The sequence below is a fragment of the Plectropomus leopardus genome, chromosome 8 (genome assembly GCF_026936395.1).
Source record: "Plectropomus leopardus strain MGB_pleo_1.0 chromosome 8, ASM2693639v1, whole genome shotgun sequence".
Lineage (NCBI taxonomy): Eukaryota > Metazoa > Chordata > Actinopteri > Perciformes > Serranidae > Plectropomus > Plectropomus leopardus.
Genome location: NC_142183.1, coordinates 8271895 through 8294652, shown reverse-complemented (window position 1 = coordinate 8294652; position 22758 = coordinate 8271895). Strand labels below are relative to the sequence as shown.

Below are 22758 nucleotides of genomic sequence, written 5' to 3'. Positions count from 1 at the left end.
ACATGTTACAGTAATGTTGGAGGGTTGTTTGCTGTCTTCCCAGAAATCGGTCGGCAGTGCGGGACGAATTAGCTTGGCATAGAAGCTTCAGGTGAGGGAAGACAGCTCGCAAGTTACTCTGAGTTGTCCTGTATAAATTTGTTTAGTCTTTTTAGCTGCCAGCAGACCACCACTAATCCTACAGCTGGGAATCAAGTATCTTTTCAGAGTTTGTTTTGACTTGCCACAGCAGGAAAAGCACAGGTGAAGCTAATTTCTCTAACGATGCCTCTGCAGTCAGTTTTAATGTCATCAAGTGCACCTGTGCTTTTCCTGCTTTGACAAGCCAAATGTCTGCTGTGAAAAGCCAATTAGCCGATTATTTGTTACCCATTATTAATGCATCTTTGTTTACAATATCCATTTGTTTGTCCTGTAATTACAACTCCTAACTTGAAAAAATCCTGTCATTCTCAGTGCAATATTCTGTGACCTGATGAGAACTGCTAAACTATTATAATAGCTACAAAATAGTTATTTGAGTCAATTATATGCATTTTTGCAGTGAATGAAAACCTTTTTCATGTTCCCCAAAAGGCAACTTCTCCAAAATGTGTTTATCATGTTGGTGGTCTTTAATGTCATCATCATTTGTTTGATTCTTTTCACTATCAATCATTAAAAATGTTAGTTATATGCATTTTAATGCCCATGTTTTAATAATGTAAGACAACGTTATCATGAATTCAACTTGTCTCATTATTATAATTTGTATTTTGGTCACAAAATGCTTGTGTTCTGGATATTCATCATACGCCTCAGTGCTCCCTTTGAAATGTAATGACATGTAAAAGAAAAAGTATGTTGCTACCAAACTAACGCAAGTGCCTGTTCTCATCTGCATCTGTAAACAAAACTGCTTTGTAAGAGCGGAGTGATGAATCGACTCCGTTCTGCGTAATACAAATACTGGCAGCAGCAGAGTGGTGAAAAACGCTTCATGTCCACAGCGCGCATGCAAACATGTCAATGACCTGCCTGAGAAAATCCATCACCACGAGCATCCGATGCTGCAAACTATGCCAAAAACAAGCCAACTCAGTGACCCCGCTTAAAATCTCAGCTCGCGCCTGTCAACAGGTGTGAAGGCAGACAAAGTGTTGAACAAACTTTGGCTGTCAAGGCCGAAAATGAAAGATAGATTCTGACAAACGGAGTTCTGCATGAAAGATCTGCCTTGTCAATGGCATCTCATTAGCTGGCGTGGTTCCGGGGCCGATTCAGTGCCGTCGTCTGTAAAAGCCCTAATTAGAGGCAGCTGAACAGATGTAAGATAGGGAAAAGGAAAAAGAGGAGGTGAAAGAGGGGGGTTAACACCTTTTCTACTAACTGGTTTGTAACCTGTCATGTTCTTCTGACAGAGTCTGTGTCTCTCTCAGCATTACTCATTCACATAGCATCCTTTCAAGCTGTTATCACACAATCTTCCCTGTAAGGAAAAGAGGGAGTGAAAAAAAAGTCTTGGAAAGGTATAAAGAGACAGACAGTAAAATATTCATTCTGGTCTGTCCATTTCATATAGCTTCAAAATGGTGTGCTGCAGAAGAACCTGCATATTTCAATGTATTATTTATTTAATCTGAGCAGTGACTGCCTGTCATTGCATGTTTGTGCTGCTTTTCTGGTAGACTAACTCTGTTAACCCTTTGAAACCTGAGCAGATTAGCTTTATTTCTTTCAAAAACATAGAAAGAAGGAAATGAAGTTAACAAAAAATGACCCCAAAATTAGCAAGACAATAGTAAAAAGTGGCAAGAATATTACTAGACATTAGCAAAAAAAAACAAACAAAAAAACAAATCAACACAACAAAAAACAGAAATTACCTAAAAAAAAGCTAAAATTAAAAAAATGCATTTTAACATAACAACAAATATGTGTATGTATTCTGTAACCTAACTTTAAATATATTATTAAATTGAATAATTTTCTAATGATTCGCTCCCTTTTTAGCTCATTTTTAGGTAATTTTCTTGTCACCTTCTACGTGTTGTGTACTGCATTTTTTTTTACTTGTTTTTGAAAGAAATCAAACCAATTTGCTCATGCCGCAAAGTCTCAGACTTTAGTGTTTTAAAAGTATTTGTAGTGTATGGTATGCATAAAGCAGATAAACTTGAAAACAACCACAGATAGAACAGCAGCTTTGTGTGTAACATACATCAAATGTGCCGAGGCTGGAAACACAATGAAAACATTAATAAATAATGTTTTCCTTTTCCTAATGCCCATTACTAACTTGAGTGGCAAACTGCCCAGTTTATGTCAAGTTAATTATCACCTGGACAGAAACACAAACTCACTCACTCACTCATTCCAGACCAAGAACATAATCTTTAACTACATTCAATATTTACAGCTTTGAACTTACAGAACATAAAACACTGACATTTTAATACATTTTTAAGGATTTCCAGACAGTCTCTTATTTCTACTAACTTCTCCAGCTGTAACACTTTGCTGTGTCACCAACAACACAAATTTATCCTTTTTTCATAGTGAAAACTTTCACCTGTCCATCACTGCTTACTAAAAACATTGATAAAGGCTGAGTTGCATTTAGTTATGCCATTTAGGACCCTTGTGCTGTGCTTTCTGGCCTATTGGCACAACTCACTGGCATACCTAAATGGAGTGGAGCCATAATTATGGTTATTAGTTACACCTGTGCTTTTCCTGCTGCGACAAGTCAAAATGTCTGCTGGGAGAAATACCTATTAGCGAGCCAAACCCTCCAGGATTAAAATTCTCCATGAATTATTATTATTTGTTGAACAGTGTAGTCAAAACGCAGCCCACCTTCTAGAAAATTACAGTATGCCTAATTCTTCCTACTAGACTACATACTGGCTGGTGTGATGATTTATGGTGGGCTTCCACACAAAAAACTATCAACAAACTGGCATAAATCACATTACTTCCAGGTCTAAGCTTATTTGACATCCTCTGATTACACCACCTAGTTCCTGTGTGTAATTCCAGATCCTTTTTAAACTTGCCTGTGTTTTCACCACTTGACTGAATTTGTCATCTGTTGTATGCCTCAACTGGAGCAGCAGAAACATCTGGCCGCTGCGCCGCTTCCTCTCCACACCTCTGCACCAAGTACCTAACCACAACCCGAGTCATGTTCCACCTAATCATCGAGTACGATACATTTACAAGCATTTAGCATTGCAACGTGTGCAGAGACAAATCAGCTACTCATCGTACGAGTAGCTGATTTGACACACAGTGCAAGGACGTGTAGAAAGAGTGCCACTACTTAACTTTAGCAGTCAACAAGTATCAAGAGAACGAAATGTGAAAAATAACTCGGCACCTCTGACTGACTTACTGGAAGAGTCCACATGTGTTGTCACTTGACTGTTAAATTAATAAAGTGCACTCTTCCAGTAAATCAGACAGGGTTGCCAAGTTATATTTTACATTGTGCAAGGACAGCAGCTCCTCATGCTGCAACAAAGTACACTGTATCATATTCACCACTGAAGTTTCCTCGAAAAATAACTGACAGTTGAATAGAAAAGACAAAGCAAAGACTCAGGATATCACGTAGCCCATACCCCTCGTCTCAGAAGTAGGTCATTATTTTGAAAGTCAAGAGTCAAATCCATAGTCAAGACTTGCAAGATCGAAGTCAATACAGACAAGTCCCAAGTCAAGTCCCATGTCCTAAACATTGCATTTCATATTCTAAATGTACAGTGCACTCTTCATCATATGTAAAGTCACTTTCACAACAGAATAATGAATTAACAAAAATTATTAATTCTTATTTTTGTTTACTACCATGTCATTTTTGTAAATAAACAAAATCATCTCCAGTACCCGTTTTATAACTAATTGACTCAGTACCATAACATCCTCTCCTGAAACTTGATTGGATGCTGTCTGACTTGTTCAAGTGAACTGGATAATTAGACTTGTTTGGAATTAATAGCATTAATGTTAGATGCTTCAGGAAGGAAAACTAATTGATTCCCGGCAAACTTTTTAAATAACATTGTTTTTAATCTTCTCATTCAAGATGTCAAATATCGCTACTTTGTCAGTGATTTCGGTGAGTGACAACAATGCCAAAAGCCACCTTTCACAACCGGGCAGCATCAGTTTGTGACACAGCAGTATGATACATGGAGGGGTGGCGTCAGTTAATAACACAGCTGGACGGCACCTGTCGCACTCGAATGATATGCTGCTCAATGACATTAGGTCAAAACACAGCAGGTAATGACATAAGATACGGAGGTGGAAGGTCCCTACAGGGCAGGAGGGGGGGTGGATGGGTCCAGCAAACCCCGGACTTTCACCACAGAACATGGTGTTCTCTTCCCGTATGAATATAGAGCCACACCATGATGTACTTTTTTCTAAACATAACCACGTGCTTTTGTTGACATGTGGCTTTGGTTGCAGTGTCCAGGAATGCCAACAGCAGAAGCAGCAGGATATCTAGCAAGTACTTTGTAGACATGGAAATCTACCGACAAAGTGGCGGTACATGATGACTCGCATGTTGGTACGTATCCAGTATTTTTTGAGTCAAAAGGCTCAAGTTCAAGAGAAGTTACGAGTTCTTTGGTGTTAAAGTCCAAGTTGAGTTGCAAATCTTGAGTTTGTCCAGAAGGGTCTAAAGTCATCAAATTTGTGACTTGACTTGAGTCCAAGTGATGTGGCCATACCTCTGCCTGCTCTTAAAAAATATTTTTTAAAAATCATTAAATGGGTATTAAAGTATGTCCTCTACTACCATTGGTATCAATTGCCCTTTATATTAAGTGTCACAGTGGAGTAAAATTCCAGATCCCCAACAGTAGAAGCTGCCAGAGTCAGAGGAAGTGAAGCTGTAGCTCCAAGACAAAACATTTTCCAGTACCACCGAAAATCATGTAGTACAGAGGAGCTGGCTTGAATAATAAAGAGGTCATTTCAGTCTTATATTATTAAATGAAGTAGCTGCAGATCCTGTTCAGCGTACAGACAGCTATACACACACAGTTGGTAAAATCATTCGAGTCAGTCATAGGACCGAATACCTAATGTGCATTTTCATTCCATTTGGGCCGTAGAAATGGATACCCCTCCCGTGGGGATCCAAGTGTAAGCATGCCGTGCCAGAGCGTATCCAGTCAGCACCGAAAACCTATTGGTGCTTTGGGAAAAGCCACACATTCTCAAAATAGTATGTATGATTGGGTTACCGTCTCTGTATGCCACTGGCATAGTGCCGTATATCACATCTCACCATGTGCTAGGTGACATAATCCAGCCACCATGGGACGGCACTATGTCGATGATTACTGGGACAGGTGTGTTTTTTATCTCCTCCCCCACTAAAATGCATTACAGCTTGGATATTTCACATCTCCATTTAATAGGTTTTGGCTCTTTTCTCACTCGCCTCCGATGGCATGTAAAGAAGATACAGTGGTGGTTTGATTTCCATTGGCATGCACGATATATGAGTTAGTATTGTAAGTATTTTAGGTAATGGAAACTGAAAGCAAGAAAAATGACTCCATATAAACTTTGGTAGGATGAATATTTGATTGATGATGCACCGCTGAGATGCATCGCATGCAACATGAGCTATACATGGCGAAAAAAGGCAATTTACTTCGCATACATGAGCTTTCTCAAGCCAAACAAGCCCAGTGTCCCAGAATGATTTTGAACATAAGAACATGAGGCTGTATTGCAGAAAATACACATCTTAAGCGATTTACTTTAGTACTGAGTCTTAAAGATTTCTAATAGATAAAGTAAAAAACTCTGAGGGTCAGAAAGGTTATTGTTGGTAAATAAGCTCAGTTCTGCGAGCCTTCTTTGTTTTCAGATCTCGTGTACAATTTGATTGAGCTCAAAAGTAAATGCCAAACCAGTATTAACTTTAAAAAAATACAAAATGGAAGCAAACCAGTCGTGGATACTCAACACCCTCTTAAAGGAGGTTAATTGTACAGTAATTGAAATGTCAAAAAAGAAAGGAAATATAAGTTTACTATTGAGTTTACACATTTCTATTATTTAAATTTACTAGACATCTATTCTGTAGCAACCTGCCATGTTACAAGTATCAAATTACACATTATGTGTGTAATTTAGTTAAGGAGTATAATTGCACACCTTATGTGCAATTTGATGTTCAAGACAATATTTGGCAATATATGCAGTGAAAAATAAGCCAACATTTGACCTGACAAGCAAGTCGCTATCTGTACTGCCTTGTAAATCCTTATTCTATTATTATTATTACAATTATTACTTATTAAGATCTGATTGAGCACAGATTTCAGAAGCGCACCATGAGTCCAGTGAGTAATCATTCATATATAGTTTTAGACCAAATTTGCACCTTACACCTAAATACGTTCTGGGTAGTCAGACTGCTAGAGTGCTTGACAACATGAAAGTACAAGTGTAAATGCACCCAGAATGATGGCTGATGGATTGTGATCCGATTGGCCAAACTACCGCCAGAGTCAGGGACACATTTTGACCCCATCGAACATGAGTACAAATGCAACTGCTTTTCAATCCACTTTCAAAAACTACTTAGGTTGAAGTATGTAATCACATGTGACTATTCCAAACTAGGGAGGTATGCAAGTGACTCTCTCTCACCTGATGCTGAAGCTATCAGGGTGCACTGTGGTCTCTCAGTTGTAATGTATTCCCTCTTCACAGTCTTTGCAATCAGGCCGGTCTGTTTCATCCTTGTCAACTAGCTGTTGCTTTCTAAATCTTACTGACCTGTACTGATGTATAAAACAGAGAAAAGAAAAGTCAACGTATCTTCCAACAATACTTTGTAAGATATCCTACAAAAATGTGCACACACCAGTTTGAACCTGATGAATAGTCTTGTGCTTTGTGACCTATCCACAACCCAAACCTGCCTCCATACACAGTGTCCCTCCTTAATTACACTCCTGTCAGCGCACTGGTCACCCAATCACAGCCTTCCCGATAACATGGGTTACACATAAATTATTGGCATATGGGTTTTACACAAATTGTGGTGCATTACTTTTTGTAGGTACGATCTACAGTCCATATGGGCAGTGATCACACTAGAATACAGCTAAAGCATTTTAGCATTAAAATAACGTCAAATAAAGTTTAACCAGTAAAATGTTTTGAGTAATGTAAGGTTATCAGTTCAATTCAACAGCTGGGTTTGCGAGAGGAATGGTTACTACTAAGAAAAAAAAATGATAGCACTTAAGTTAAGCCATCATTAACAAAGGGCAAGTTTATTACTAACAATGTGTAATCACAAAATCTGAATGATGTAATAGCGTCAAGACAAGACAAAATGTCTGCATTTATTCCAGCTAAAGTCTACAAGCAAAACGTGCCAATTCATATTGCAACTGAGCCATTTATGAAGCAATGGCGTAGCAAATAGTGGAGTTGTTTGATTTCAAAATAGTGCTTCTCACCTTTAAGCCCCCTCATAACCAAGTCCCTTTGTATCTTTGAAAACTCCTTCATATCTACACACCCTACTGTACTCTCAGATCCTCTTCTGCCGTCCAACTCACTTCACCATCTTCCCGCTTGACTTCCACGGGGTCTAAAGCCTTCAGCTGTTCTGCCCTCCGCTCTTTAGAACTCTTTCCCACAAGACATTCACAATATTGACTCCCTCCACCTTCAAATTCCAACTAAAAACACACCTTTTTTAAACCTGTAGAATTCTGTCTGACCCTGACTATTATGGTTAAACCTACATTGAGTTTTTGCACTGGTGATGATTTTAAACTTGTTTTTGTATACAGCTTCTTAGTTTGATTTCATGTCATCCTGATACACTACATACACAAAGGGTTTCACATTCATTGTTCTATCGGTCAAGCTAATTATCTTGGCCAAGCTAAGCCCATGGCAGAGAGCACTTAATGTCCCCTAATGCAATCTGTGAGTACAGCACTTTTTATCTGCAGTAAAGTCTGTAAAAAGCTGTAACTACAGTCACATCTTCATTTTATTCTCCTTTCACTGCTCAAACGAAACATGCATATCATATCTGCACTGAGGGGTCCAGTGGGTATTCTAAACTGTATGAAGCTTCTCCAGCATCACTTACTCTCATTGCGGCTTTCTAAAATTAGCATCATTAATGATGGTGCTTGATAACCGTGAAATGTCTCTGCTGCATCGGATGAATCTAGTAGCTCAGTTTCACACATGAGAAACCACCAGTATCATGACAAAGAGAAAAGGAGACATAGTAAAGTGAGACTAGTTGACTTTGTGTCTGTCACAGGGACGGGTTTGCATACTATGACCTCTGACACAGTGCAGATTTTGCTATCAAGCAGTGTGGCAACATTGTCTACAGTGTTTCTGAGAACTCGCAGAAATTTGCAACATAAACACCTTATTTTAGTCTTGTAGGAGATGGACAGCAAACATGTTAAATAAATGTTTTCTTTGCACAATGTGTTGTTATAATGCAGTTCCAGAAACATGTAGCTATTCTTCACAAATAGGAATGGAAAGGAGCACATATAGTGACTAATAAGCACAAAGTACCCAATGGTTGGTTGTTGGTTACATTTCATTTACCACCTGATAAAGAGCTTTTCAGGGACGATTCATTAGGAAAGTGGCCACTGGTCCATTAACATATTGAGAACAGATAGCCTACTGGGTTGATTCAGGAAATCTACCTCATTGTAAAGTGTTACCACCTTTTATTCTACCATAAAAGACACAGCTGTGGGATACTTCACCACTTGATCTGGGTCAAGCTCCCTGTCAGTCAGCTTCAAGGTGATGCCCATGACGCCCACTGAATTAAAGAGAAGAGTCTTTGAAATTCCTCTCTGATAGGAGGTGATGACATCTACCGAGCTATGCAGACATGCCCTCCAGAGAAGATAACCCAAGGTCAACTCATCCCGCTGCCAAGATTTTTAGTCCAGTGAAATTCCAGTTTCCATAAAGACAACCATCTCTGCAAGACAACTGAGGTCTGTGTAAAAACACTGCCATCCTGCCAAAGTTTCAAACTCACAGCCTTAATCTGATCCAAATGCTTTATCAATGGAAGCCTCTGTTTTAGAGGGAATCGTTTTTGTAACAACAAGAATGATATTCTTGCCAGCATTTATAGTAGATCAAACAACCTTTCAGAGCTCCTCATTTTTTGCTTGCCTTGACATGTGTGATTTTTAATGTAAAATGCACATGTGGCTTGAAATTCAGTCTGTGGCGTCAAATGCCAGTACATGTTTTAGTCTCATTTATCTTACATGTTTGTGCTATGTATGCACCTGATGTGAAAAAAGATTTTCCTTCTCAAACATCCATCCATCCATCATAAATTACTATTGTGTTACTCAAATTCTGAGGCACCCCTAAAAGGCTCTGTAGCTGATATAGGCTCACTTTCAGAAAACCCTAGTGGCCAAAAAGTGATCTGCAGCCAGCATCTTGTTGCTTGCACTTGCACCTTGACATCGGCCTGAACAGTGATGTTACAGAATTTTAATTATAATCCTATTCAGAACAACATTACTGTCTGTCAAGGTCCTACATTTTATTGAAAGCAGTGGCTTCAAGATAGCTTGCTGTTTGCAAGTTATCAGTTAATGTCATGACTCAACCAACTGCAAATCTGTTTCACATTGCTGAATAAAAGATAATTGGCTTTCAGATTTAGATTTAGACAACTTTATTTATCCCAGAAGGGCAATTAAGTTTTGCAATACCCAGACCATACGCTAACTCACAAACAGAAGCAAGCAGCGGCCTCTTTCTCACATTTGTCTCTACTATTACGAAACATTGGTAGTCAAACACCTTTGCTTTGTACTATTAAGTTGTTTATTGTCAGCTATTTGGCATTGAATTTATGATTTGATGCACTGAATTGTATTAATTTACTGTTTATCAGACCAAAAATGAGACAAGAATTGCTAGCTAGTGCACCCAAGCTACCAAAGCTACTTCACTGGTACAAGAGTGGACTAGAGCTCTGAAAATGGACCTTCACTTTGTGGCTTTGCCAGCTTGACCTCTGGGTCTAACCTGTGTGTGGCAGCGACAGACAGTTAAAGTATTAAGTCACGCTAGAATCTGATCACCTATTGGCTTTAACAAATGAGTAATAATTGGAAAAAGTTACATAGAACCTTAAATTACAATTATTTATGCACATATAAAACTATGGAGTTGTGATATGTTATGATGAATATGTTTGAGGAATATATTGGTTGGGTTAGGTTGGCTCTAACTGTATAATTCTTCTGTTTTTGAATGGAAATGTTGAAACTGTTTTGAGTTAAGTTTCATGGCCTTGAGAGCTGCTAAAAAAAGTAAGCAGCCTCCTCTGTAGACGTGTTGTTGACCCACAGCACTGTGTCAGTGAGGCCAGTGAAACAGAAGGTCAGGAGAACAATCTGCCCGGGCAAAAACACTAAGGGAGCTGAGGAAACAATGCTAACTCACAGTGAATGACAGGTATTTGCTCTGACAAGTAATCTTGACTTCAGGCAGACATACTCCAACCTTCATGTTTAGACTGCAGCAGGCAGACTCTTCCCTCCGCCTGTCAGAATCAATGTTAGCTTTGGGACTATTTACAGTAACGTGTTTAGAAGTCTAAATTTATAAATTGTACATTTTTCTACTCTGGGAGTCTCAGAGGCATGCACTTGACTCACAATTGCTCATTTTCCTTTTTTGCCTTGTTTTATTCAGTCTGGAGCTGCTTTGCTTGGTGCCAGCTGGTCAGACTGTAGTTACTTGAGTCATTGTGCAGAAACAGCTGATAACATTCACCAAGTCCTTCCGCTAAGGAGGCTAAATTGCTTTTCAATTCAGGTAATTTCATCTGATAGATAAGGGAAGGAAAAGACATGAAAGAAATGTTATCTGTATTTATTTGTAGAGAAAGTGGTCATATCAACTCTTTACAACTGTCAGTGAAATGGTGGCTGTTCAGCATTTGCAATGAAACATTGACAAAGCCAAACATTTGAAATGATATTGCCAAGCTGATGGTGTAACGGGCTGACAATCCTTATCTGCAAACTGGTAATATTTCAGAAAGTCGGTTTCCTCTTGGAGGGCAGCCGATATTGGCAGGACAATGAGACCACTCCAGAATTGAACTGATAAGAGACTGAAAGAGGAGAAACTAGGAGCAACATCAAAGATATTCTTTAAGGACATTATTTATCCAGGCAGTATTTGCCGAGCATGAATGTTTTTCCTCACCAACACCCTGATTTCTTTTCAGACTGTCCCAGACACACCTGGGAGCTGCAAATACACCCAGTGAACTTTTGATATCGGCAACTCAGTAGCTCAGGGTTAAGAACCTTGCATAAGGACACTTCAGTAGTGGCTTATGAGATAAGGGTGTGCCTCATAGCATGAAGTGCATTTCCAAAAAAATAAAGATTATATTCTGCTACTAGCAGTTGGGTTCAGTTGGGCAATCTGTTGCTAACTGCAACCACTACTGACACAGTTCCAGTGGGTCCAAAATTCCCCACCAACATGCAATTAAATATGACAGCAACCGTACATGAAAACAATTTGCAAACTATTTGCGGTGAAATATTCTAGTTTGTAAACACTGGAAACTAAATGCTGGCAGAAATATTCTACAATGCAATGCCAAAGACCAGCGTTTCCCAGACCTCTGCTTGAGTACTTCTTGTCCCGCATGCTTTAGATCTCTCCCTGCTGCAACAGCTGAATTAAATGATCAGCTTGTTATCAAGCAGCTTTGGGAGTTTATAACGAGTTGATCATTTGAATCAGCTGTGCTAGAGCAGGGAGAGATGTAAAACATGCAGGACAAAGGGTACTCGAGGAGAGGTTTGGGAAACGCTGCCAAAGATGACAACTAGGGCTGGGCGATATGGCCTAAAAATACAATTTTCCACCAAACCTGATTTCCTTCATTTTCTTGTCCTTCTTCTTTGTCTTCTAAAACAAACTAAAAATGACAAAGAAATTACTTAAAAAAGTTTTGCTTTTATTTTAGCAATGGAAATTAAAGGCAAACTGAATCTTATCAGTATCACTGAGCTTAGCTGTGCATCTAAACACAAAGTGATGGTAAAAGATCAATCCAACATTTGCATGATGGGTTATTTTATCAGTCAGGTCTCATTTATTCCTGGCCAAAACATTGGAAAAACAGGAATATCTAATAATTTCCCCGAAGTGGTCAAAAATCTATTACTGCAGATTGAAAACATCATGATCATCTAGTTTCTAGAGACCTTTGACTTCATTAGACTCTCACAGTCCACATCATTGACTGTAGGCTACTGTAAGAAAAGCTCACCAGCACTGACACACTCGGTGTCTGTGCAGAACATTTCTTCTCCAGTAGACCTGTGACCCAGATCCCTTGAAAACTCCCTTGGCTGCATGAGGAGGCGGGGGAGACGGTGCTCCCGCCGACTGAAATGACAAACAGCAGGCAGGCGGTGGCATGCTTTGCTTGCCAAATACAGCACTCCACGTTCAAATAGTGCTGACAGGGAAAACATAGACACAGTTATCCAGGGTCCCCCTCTCTGGAGTGAGATGTTGAGGGGAAAAACTCCTCCGGCCAGTAGACATAGACCTGTCTGTATTCAGTGGTTGGGGGTTTCTACTGACGCTTTTGTGGAAAAATCACATAACTGCAGATTTGGGGATTTTCTTTTTCTTGCTTACACTGAATGTTTACATGGGAAATGATGCGTTCAGCTAATCTTAGGATGGACAAGATGTGAAGCCAGTAAAAAAAATCCATTGTTCAAGATTCATAGAGAAAATGAGAAATCATCTCAACCATCCTGACAAACATCTTGCAGCTTTCATCTGACAGTAGTGTAATTGTTGCTCTCTCTGCTTTGAGTTCATTGAATATTCGACTTGTCCATTTCCTCTGATGGTTTTCATTCAGCCAAGTATACCGGCTGCTATTGCACGGCCCGCTACAATGATAAACTGCAGAGTGCTGCAGTCACTCATTCAAGCAAATCCATCAAAGTACAGCTTCTTTTAACTAGAAACGGGCTTTCCCAGGGAAACCGGCTCCGGAAACATCTGACCTGTATTAAAGAATGAATGGAGATTCCAATACGGGCTAGTTTTGTTTCACTGTTTTAAGAGGCGTATCATAATTTCAAATTAAACATAGAGTTAAGCACTATGGAAACCACTTAAAATAACATAGTGGAAACTGGAATGCCAGCTTGCCACAGGAGGAGAGGCTTACACCTACAGTACATAAATCATGATGTTTGGTCTAGTCAGGACCGATTTGGTAACGATTGGCTGAGAAAATTTAAAGTTTTCTTGACTTTACATGTATATTGAAGCAACATAATACTGTCTGACTTTGTAAGTAAAAAAGTATTTGCTTTCTTGTAAAAGGATCAGACTAGTGAATTGGGAGGACTTAAATTTGATCATTGCACATTCCCATTCAAAAATGTTCTCTTAATTATTCCACCAAATTTCCTCAATACAGATATGCATGAGTCTCCTTAGTTATTTAATAGCAGAATGGGATAATGTTATGGCCAATAGATTTTTTTAGTTTCCAGTTCTTCTGTCAGTTTGGCATGAGAGATTACGCTAAATACTAGATAACTAGACCAAATCACCATGAAGTTGTGCTGACAATAACAATCAGATAATAGGACATTGTCAAACTTGTTTATTTTTGATGTAATTTTCAGCCATACCTGTAACATTTAAAGATAAATAGTTAAACACAGCGTTCCAAACTGCATGACACTTCTGCTCTGCTAATTTTATGTACTGTGTTGCTTTGCGTCTTTAATGAACCAAATTCACCAGCACAGAAGCGGCAACGTACTGCTTTGGACAGAGGTCACAACAAAACACCTGCAATGATGCTTCTGAAAAATTTGACAGAGGGGTCTCCAACTGATGATTCAAAACTCTGACTTTAAGGGGCAGCCCTAGAAATTAACCTGAGAGAACAAAACCATTTTTTAAAATTGAATTTAATTAATGAATTAATTAATTTTTAAACCAGGCTGTAAACATGTTTATTTCTTCTGTAAAGTTGGGCATTTTAACATGAGGTTCGATGGGGACTGACCCTCTTTAGAGTGCAGTCTTAAGTGCAGTTTTTTTTCTGCACTGGCTTTATTTTTCAGCCCTGCAGGTTGCCACTTTCAAGTAATCATACAATGAAACAAGACTTTTACTTGTTGAGCTCTGAATGACAAAAACAAGTCCCCCTACTTTCCTTCTTTCAAGTGTGCCATTAACAAGTGTTCACAGCCACCTATGAATGAATGAATGAATGGGTGAGGTACACTTCACAGTGCACCTGAAAGGCCACCCACTCTCTTTCCTGTTTTTAAGTTCCTACTTTAAACTGCGTGTTTTTCTGCATCATAATCTAATAAATGCACAATGCACCTCTGTACCTTCAGCCCTCCATGTATGTATACACAGAGAGCTGCACATGCTCCCTGTAGGCCCGTGACCCTTGTGACCCCCAGTCCTCCCCCTAATCTCGTAATCTCTAGTGGAACAGCAGCCTCTGTGATCATTGGCAGGTTTAACGCGTTGCATACCTTCCTCCAGTGGTGCTCAGGGGGGATATGCGGGAATATCTGCAGGTAATCCGCATCTCCTACTAATATTTGCAGCCGGATTTTTCTAATAAGACCTGGGCCGTTGCTTTTGGGTGGGCTAGGTGGCCTTCTACGGGAAAGTGCAGCAAGACCACTTAACTAAGAGATATGATACAAAGAGGCGGCCACCTGAGGTGACCTGTATGATTGTGAGGCTGAGATGCATCTGGATGTGTAGCGTTATACGATTGTCAGCTCTGCCAGCAAATTACAGCCTAATGGAAACAGGCATTGTAAACACTGTAGCATCAACAGAGGCCATCTCAGTGTAATGAAACAAGCTTATGTAGGCTGTTAGTTAATAAGCCTGAAGACAAGGTGCAGCCAAAGCTTTATTGTGATATGCATGAGTCTTTTTACTTGGACGGCAGAATAATATTGATTGAAGTTCCTATAAAAGGGCTACTCCATTAAATATAAAGACTATAACTGCTGTAACAAATCACATCTCCTACAAAATACATTTATTTATTACTAATTTTCTTTTACAAATGCCTCTTGGTAGAAACACAACACTGCTAGTTGTCCAGGCCCTGCATTACATGTTGTAAGGGAACTAAAACACTTTTTTTAGGTAAGACAAAGATCCTCGGGACACAAATGGCTGAAAAGAGGAGCAGTACTGAAATGCCAAAAACTGCAGTTCCTCTAATTGCCACTTGAGGCTAGACCCCCAAGTTAAAATACCCATCTTTACAGCACAGGCAAACATGTTTACAACCTGTAAATCTTTATGCTTTTTGAAGACAGTATTACACTGTAAACCTCACATTCTACTGTAGAATACTGTAATTTTACTGCAAAATTTGTTTCAATGAAATTGCAGAAGCCAGCCTTTTCTTTTTTTGTAACATTTCAGCAAACTGATGGTTTTCAGTTGGGCGGTCTTTAACTACAGCCTGCTACAGTCAACACTGATATCTGACTGTCAAAGAACAAAAATACTAAGACAAAGTTGAACTGGTGACATAATGAGCTAACGTTACAAAGCTGAAGTTGGCCATAATGTTAGCGGCTATTAGCAAACTTAAGCTAACATTACGTAGCACATTTTGCTGCAAGGTGACGTTATACAGGATGTTGCTGACATAATGTACACGGTTATATTGTCACTTTGCAGCAAATTTTGCTAACACTGTTGCCTTACCTTAGAATAAATGTAGACATCCTTGTTTATCTTCTTTACGTTGAGCTGCTTAATCCAAAGGAGACACTTTGCTCTGTCTATGTGAGGTTTAAGGAATGAGATAAAATATGCTACATTCTCTATCCTCTAAGGATACCTCGTATCAGTGTTACATTTACCTGATGCACATTGTTTGACCATTTTTTGAGTTATAACTGCATAAATTAAAAATTAAATAAAACTGTAGGAAAATCCAAATTCCTGATGCTTCTCTGAGGAGCAGGATGTCTGAGTGCATTGTGTAGCGGCATGAAATCTGATTGGCTGGTGGCACTCGTGGGCGGGGCTAATCGATAGGTCAATTGCATTTGCACATGTGTACACAATAGTGAATGAGGTTGTACTCATCTTAAAAAAGGCGGTTGCTAATAAGTGGCTAAATTGGACTACAGTGTTTGTCGGGGATGTTAGACGTCGTCACACCAAACACAGAAACTCAATAAACCCACTTGTCCGCATTTACAGCTTTACAGAGTTGCATTCTCACTTGTAGATTTATATCTTTATAACATTTTTCAATCGTGTTTTAATGTGTTTTTACAGTGTTTGTAGTTGTGATGTTTAAGTCGTGCAACCGCGAAGTAGTTTGTGTATAGCCTAACAATAGCTTTTTGCTTCTGGTGATATACGCTTCAAAACACACAAAAGTGGTGTTCGTCTGAAGATTGTCAAGCTGAACAAAACGTGTAAGTCTCATAAAGACGTGCTTGTCACAGAGTTTGTTTTTGGTGATAATCGCAAATCCCATTCAAAAATCCCATAAGGATTTTGACAAGGGAACCAGTGCGAAGCCAACTTCCTGGTTGGCCTAAAAAAATACGTCATCCCCTCACCACTCTATGTGTACCTGACCACCTCTCCAGGTGATCAGATCACAATCCGTCCACAGTGTGTTTTGGATGCATTTACACCTGTATTGTACTTGATGCGGTCAAGCACATCCAATTGTAGTCGGATCATAAAAAACACATTTAAATTCAATGTGTAACAGAGTCAGGGATTGCAGATTTGGTTAAATATTGAAAAAATAAATGTGTTTGGGGTAATCACAGACTTTTTCAATACTTAACACCAATTAAAACTTGATCTCGGAGGCATTACGTGTCTTGCAAAACACATTAACCGATGCAAAGTAGTTGTGCGTAAATGTAATTTTTAGGAGAATGCATTTGCTTTTTAACAATCATCTTGAAAAAAATGAGTCTGATATCCTAAAATGCAAATAACAAAATCTGTAAAACAATTATAAGGGAAGGAAAAGTGTAACTTGCACAGACAACCAGAGACTGCGGTGGTGTTTGGGGTGGATGGGTACATGCATTTGCCTTTAACCCTCATGCCTGAAACCATACAAAGCATTTTTGTAGTGCAACTGCAGATGTCATTTCTAGCAATGTTTTTTCTTAATAACCGTGAAACCTTATAGCCATGTGGCAAACACATGAAAAAGACATATGCAATACATGTTATTGTAATATAACCCTCAGCGGTGGAGGAAGGAAATGTTCTTATTATTTATGACCACAACACACAAAATTTACATTTTAGAGTTCATGCCCATTCTGTTTGCATTTCTGAGACTTTTGTCCAAATCATTTATTGTGACAGATGGTTACTTCACACAGCACCGGCCCTCAATGGGAGACAGCCCCCTCTGATATCTTATGGAGTCATCAGCCTCCGCTTGCCAAGTTTAATACGACTGGGGACCATAACTCTCTCGGCAACTACTACTAAACATGCCAGACAGGTCTGGCTCCCTCCCCTCCCCTCCGATCGATATCAAATTGTCTCACAGAGCATCAGCAATCAAGCGCGCCAGAACGGTGAGCGCTCAGACACTCCAGTCAAAGGTTACAGACGGCTTGGCCAGCTTTGCCCTCAGCCAATGTGTGACCGCTGTTTCAAAGAGTTCTTTGACAGTTTAACATCTCTCCACCCCACACTTCTCCCCCCTCCTCGTCCACCTCCTTCACCGCCTGCCCTCCCCTCTCTCCTCACTGTTGTTTTCCTTTCTCAGCCAGTCCTGATTAAACCTGGAGATCCCGGCGGGAGGCTCTGATTTCCCAGCCCTGACTGTTACTGTAGTGAAGTCAGCGCTGCATGTCCTCACACAAGGCCAGACAGAGCCATTGGCTACAGAGGGCTGAGTAATGAATGAAGTTTGACCAGAGCAACATCTGCAGGATACCGGTACTTTGAACTGTAGCCTGTGGGGTCCTGTTGCCTCTTTGTGTTGTTGAATAAATCTCTGTCAATATATCAGTCCGATAAAAATGTTTAACTATTGACAGAAATTTTGTTATTGTTAGTTAATCCTTTAAGATAACACTAACTTTTTAGATTCTAAATTTTGGAAAATCCTCCTAATGCATAGCTTTTGCTTTGCCAATCTACCTGATTACTTAAACCTTCCAAAAAACTTAACATCTGGTCCAAAATCCACCTATCAACAATTTACTAACATGAACTTATAAATAAGTCTAATAGTAAAATGTATTCAAGGGTGTTGGTGTCATTTTAACACCATTGGGGGATCACATTTAATAAAGATTAAAACATTTTGAGCATGAAACACTGAATTTCCTGAATTCTGGTGAATTTTTATGCACCAATTTGTGCCTTTTCTGCATCATTTTATGGAGTAAATCTACTACATTTTGTCAAAATAAAAGTCAGCACTAATTTTTATCATTGTGGCAATTAAATGCAGATGTTCTCACAGCCTGTCCTCACTCCCCACTCGGCAAATACCAATGCTTGGTCAGTGATTTCAGCATCAGACGCAAAAAGGCACCTTTCACGGTGGTATGATAAGCCACCGAGTGGTTTAGGTTTAGGTTGTGGTATAAGTTTATAACCCAGATGGTGTTAGTTTAAAAAGCTTTTGGTAACAATGCAGCTCACCCTGGACTTCACCTGGGAGCTTGTTGTTCACTTCAGGTATGAATGCTGAGCCAAACCATGTGTCTTTTCTACACTTAACCACGTGTTTGTGTTGCACAAGGAAATAAACATAAATATGAGGTGTTTTACTGACATAAATGTATCAAAAAAAGAAAAAAAAGTATGTATCCAGTGAGCAAAAAACATACATTTCCTCTGAACATTATACTGTATTTTGACAAGACACAATGCATTAAACAGGCATAAAGTTACTTGGTGTCCAAGAACACCAACAACAGATGCAGGAGGACACCATGTCATATGTAGACATGAACGTCCTCTAGACATGCCGTGATATTTGAGAGTTAGGATGAGAATGTGTTGAGATTCCCCAAAATCTACACCTATGAGTTCATGGATCTTCCTGATGAATGTCAGTGTTTAAGAGGCAAAGCAAGTGTCCGGACGACCATAGCAACCAAAAAGTTATTCCTACCTTATTTTGTAATGAATTAGTATCTTAGACTAATATAAAGGACACCAATGTGTCTAAGTTAGTGCTTTGTGGGTCAAAGTACACAGTAAGTGGATGAAGAAAATTCAAGATGAGGAAACAATCTGCATGAGTCAGCGCATCACTGGAAAACAAAAATAAATTGCTTTAAAAGATGGCCCTAAGCTCCTCACCACACACGCTCTCGCCCACACACGCGCGCCAACACACAACAAAATAAACGTGATTGCCAAATTGCACATGTTGGAAAGAAATCACCGGAGGGAAATTAATGCAACTCAAGGTAGATACACCATCAACTTGAACATTAAACATTGAGTAAAACTGCATTGGTGAATTTGATAGTGCAGCTCAGTGCAGCTCTGAGGGTAAGCAAATTACATAGCCTGGAGCTGCTGCTGCATGAATGGAGCCTTTTTTATGATCACAGGGAAAACTTCCCCCGGGGGACCTGGAATTTCAGGGGGTTTTCCCCCTTAAACATACACGGGTACACTTTAAAGGTAAAAGGTAATTTTGCACTTCCTATCCAGGATAATGCTGTTTAAACTGAATGAAACACTCTCATTCATTGCAGTTTAAACTCAAGCAAGATGTGCATATTTTTTAAGAATGGCTTGAAGCCCAGTAAGAATGAGCACGCCGTTATGTGCATGAGAATTAGTAAAGTTTATGTGCAATTCAATAACTTCATTTTTTGTGTGTGAATGTTAGAAACAGTAAATGGAAACTCACCGTTTTGCTCCTTTACGCTTGGAGGGTTAAACTTGCTGACATGACTTGATTCAGCTTCCGAGCCATATTGTTGGAGAAGCGATGCAAGAAGGAATATTAATGGAAGGATCATTTGGATGGAGTGGTGGTCGGCGATCACAAAGCGCTGTAGACGGGATGGTTTGTATCACCACACACACGCGTCGTTTACAGGACACCAGTGCTGTTTTGGACACATTTGGAGAGGATAAGGGCAGAGTAGAATCCACATAATCTTAATCATCAGTCCTTCTGGGAAAAAATGAAACTTATATCTCCCCTAAATCAAGACAAATCCTCCTCCAAAGCTCGCAGACTTCGCCGCCTCTGCGTAATGCAAGTGCGCACCTGTTGAGGAAAGTTGGAGTTGGACAAAGTGATTATAATCCCGGAGTTAGCTGTAAAAGCGTCCGTATGCGGGCATATCATCTATGGTACGAGGTCGTTGGAGAAGCACAGATGCATTTTGGCTAAAGCGCGCGTCCACGGTGCGTTCTTGCCTCCGTCTGAGTAAATCCCAGCAGATCTTTACGCATTACAGCGAAAGCTCACACACGGAGACAGCGAGAGAGTCCAGCAACCTGATACGGTCTGTACCCACAGACCAACACCGACACGGGTTCTGTTGTCTGGAGAAGTCTCGAGTCATAACTTGGTGGAGACTGAGATAAAATATCGCTGCGGCGGCCGGGGTTGGGTTTTTGGAGACTGCCAACTGACGGCACAACAGGTGCTATACATAAAGTACAACTTCCCAGCCGAGGAAACTCCCCGGCATGTTAACTATTCCGTTTCTGCCTCCTCCAATGAGGTGTTTCACTCACTTTCAGGAGCAAATTGCCGGATGCAGTTCCACTTGTTTCAATAGTTTCACATGTTTCCGGCAGTTTCCAGGAAAAGTGTCAACGTCTCCAGATAAGAGTGAAGAAACTCAGCACAGTCTGTTATTAAGAAGAGAGTATCGATACAAAGTTTTTAAAGTCTTTAAGTTACTTTAATTATCAAATCAAAATTAAATCATTTTGAATGGAGTTAAATACAAAATAAACTTGGATATTATAAAAGTAAAAAACGATAGCATTTTAAGATTTTAAGAGTAAAAATAAAATAAAATAAAATAAAATAAAATAAAAATAGCACGATAAAACAGGCCTAATAAAAGAAATGATATAAAAAGATGACCAGGTAAATACATTTTCTAAAAAAAAAGGTAAGAGCAACAAAATGAATGAGGGAGGGAGATAAAAAATGAACAAATAAATGAATAAGTAAATAAATAATTAAAAGTGACATCACATAAAAGCAAGTCTGTAAAGGGGAGTTTTAAGAAGTGATTTAAAAGATGTCGCTGATTTTACCAGTATTATCTTCTCAGGCATGCCTCAGTCTGCTATTCTTTCAAAATAAACCTGTAACAACTGCTAACACCACTAAATTAAAGAAACCAAACCTTGTATCACAAAATGTGTCAAAAATTAGTTTCAAAGCGACAGGTTACCCCAAAATCAAAATACATTATTTTTTCATCTTACCTAAAAGTTTAAAAGATGTTTCTTTTACAGTGATGGTCTATGTGCTTTTTTTTCTGCAATATCGCAAGTAGCCACTCGTAAAAGTTGGAAGCGAGGCTGAGCTGCTTTCCTGGGGGCCTGGAGGCCTCTGTGGATGAAAGATGCTCACATCCTTCTGCTGTTTCACTAAGGAACTACTATAGAAGGCAGACATCTCTGGAGCCGATATTTTCAAAAACAGTCTACACTGATCAATAGCACTATAGGTAAAAGGGAACAATACTTAGTTTTGATTTGGGTGGAACTGCCCCTTTAAGGCTAAAGAAGAGAAAATGCTTTTTCTCGTGCAGAATGCAGTAATTCACTACTCGTTTCCTCATCATTGTGTATGACTTAAATAGTTTTTCCATAAAGCTTTGTCCAATGTCAGTGAAAAAAAAAAAGTTGTGCAATTTGTCCTTTTTTTGAAAAGACAAAAAGCTGCTACCGTGTGTATCACATTTGCTCCCTTTGTGTTCATGCTCATGAATGTCTTTTCCTTGCTTTTTCTATTAGGCTACATCATTTTGGCCCCTGTGGCCCGCTTACATTTTTTGCCCGGTGCATCATGGTTCATCAAATTTATAACATATACACGGTTAAACAATGAAATCCACATCAGGAGCTTCATCATTCAAAAGGAAACTTTCCACAAGAAAATAAGCCTAAGTAAGCTTGTTGTAATGGAGTGATTGTTTAAAGCCTCGATTCATTTTCCCCATAGAGAGATGAAAGATGAATGTGTACCCACACAAGACTCCTCAACACGCTGTTGTGCATTCTGCCTAAATGTTTCTGTGGAAGGAAATGTTTAAGAGCTTCTCAATTTGTCATATCAAAGCAGAGACACCGCTTGGAACAATACTCCCTCCTGTTCCCAATTTCCTTTCTCCTCTGCACACTGTTGTACCTCATCAACTGTGTTTCATGTGGTTCCTCCCATTCTATTGTTGGCAAAATCCACCAGTGTATCCCCCCACTGTACGGTGAGTCTGCTGCAGCACAGACACAACAATCAAAGGAGAGCTGGAGACATATTGAACCCATTGAGCCAGACTCATGATGCAATGCTGCAGCAATTTACCCCCAGTCTCACATAGCTCAGAAAGCACCACCACAAAGAGAGTGCAGGGCGGCCATCTCTCCGGCAGCAAGGTATGAGGGAAGGTTTTGTGGTTTTAATCAGTT

The 22758-nt window shown here is 39.5% G+C and overlaps 1 protein-coding gene across 2 annotated transcripts in view; it reads right to left on the bottom strand.

Annotated features, from left to right (window-relative positions):
* Positions 1-20858, bottom strand: part of pdgfc (platelet derived growth factor c) — a 65927-nt gene extending 45069 nt beyond the window's left edge. Inside the window, exons 1-2 of one of the 2 annotated variants that reach the window (XM_042493512.2) lie at positions 20369-20856; positions 20003-20204 (exon numbers count right to left, since the gene is read on the bottom strand). In XM_042493512.2, coding sequence (XP_042349446.1) covers positions 20003-20114 — 112 coding nt within the window. In that variant the 5' untranslated portion in view covers positions 20115-20204; positions 20369-20856. Of the gene's footprint in view, positions 1-20002 lie in introns of both variants that reach the window. The other variant, XM_042493513.2, reaches the window with a different exon arrangement.
* Between the last annotated feature and the right edge of the window lie 1900 nt (positions 20859-22758).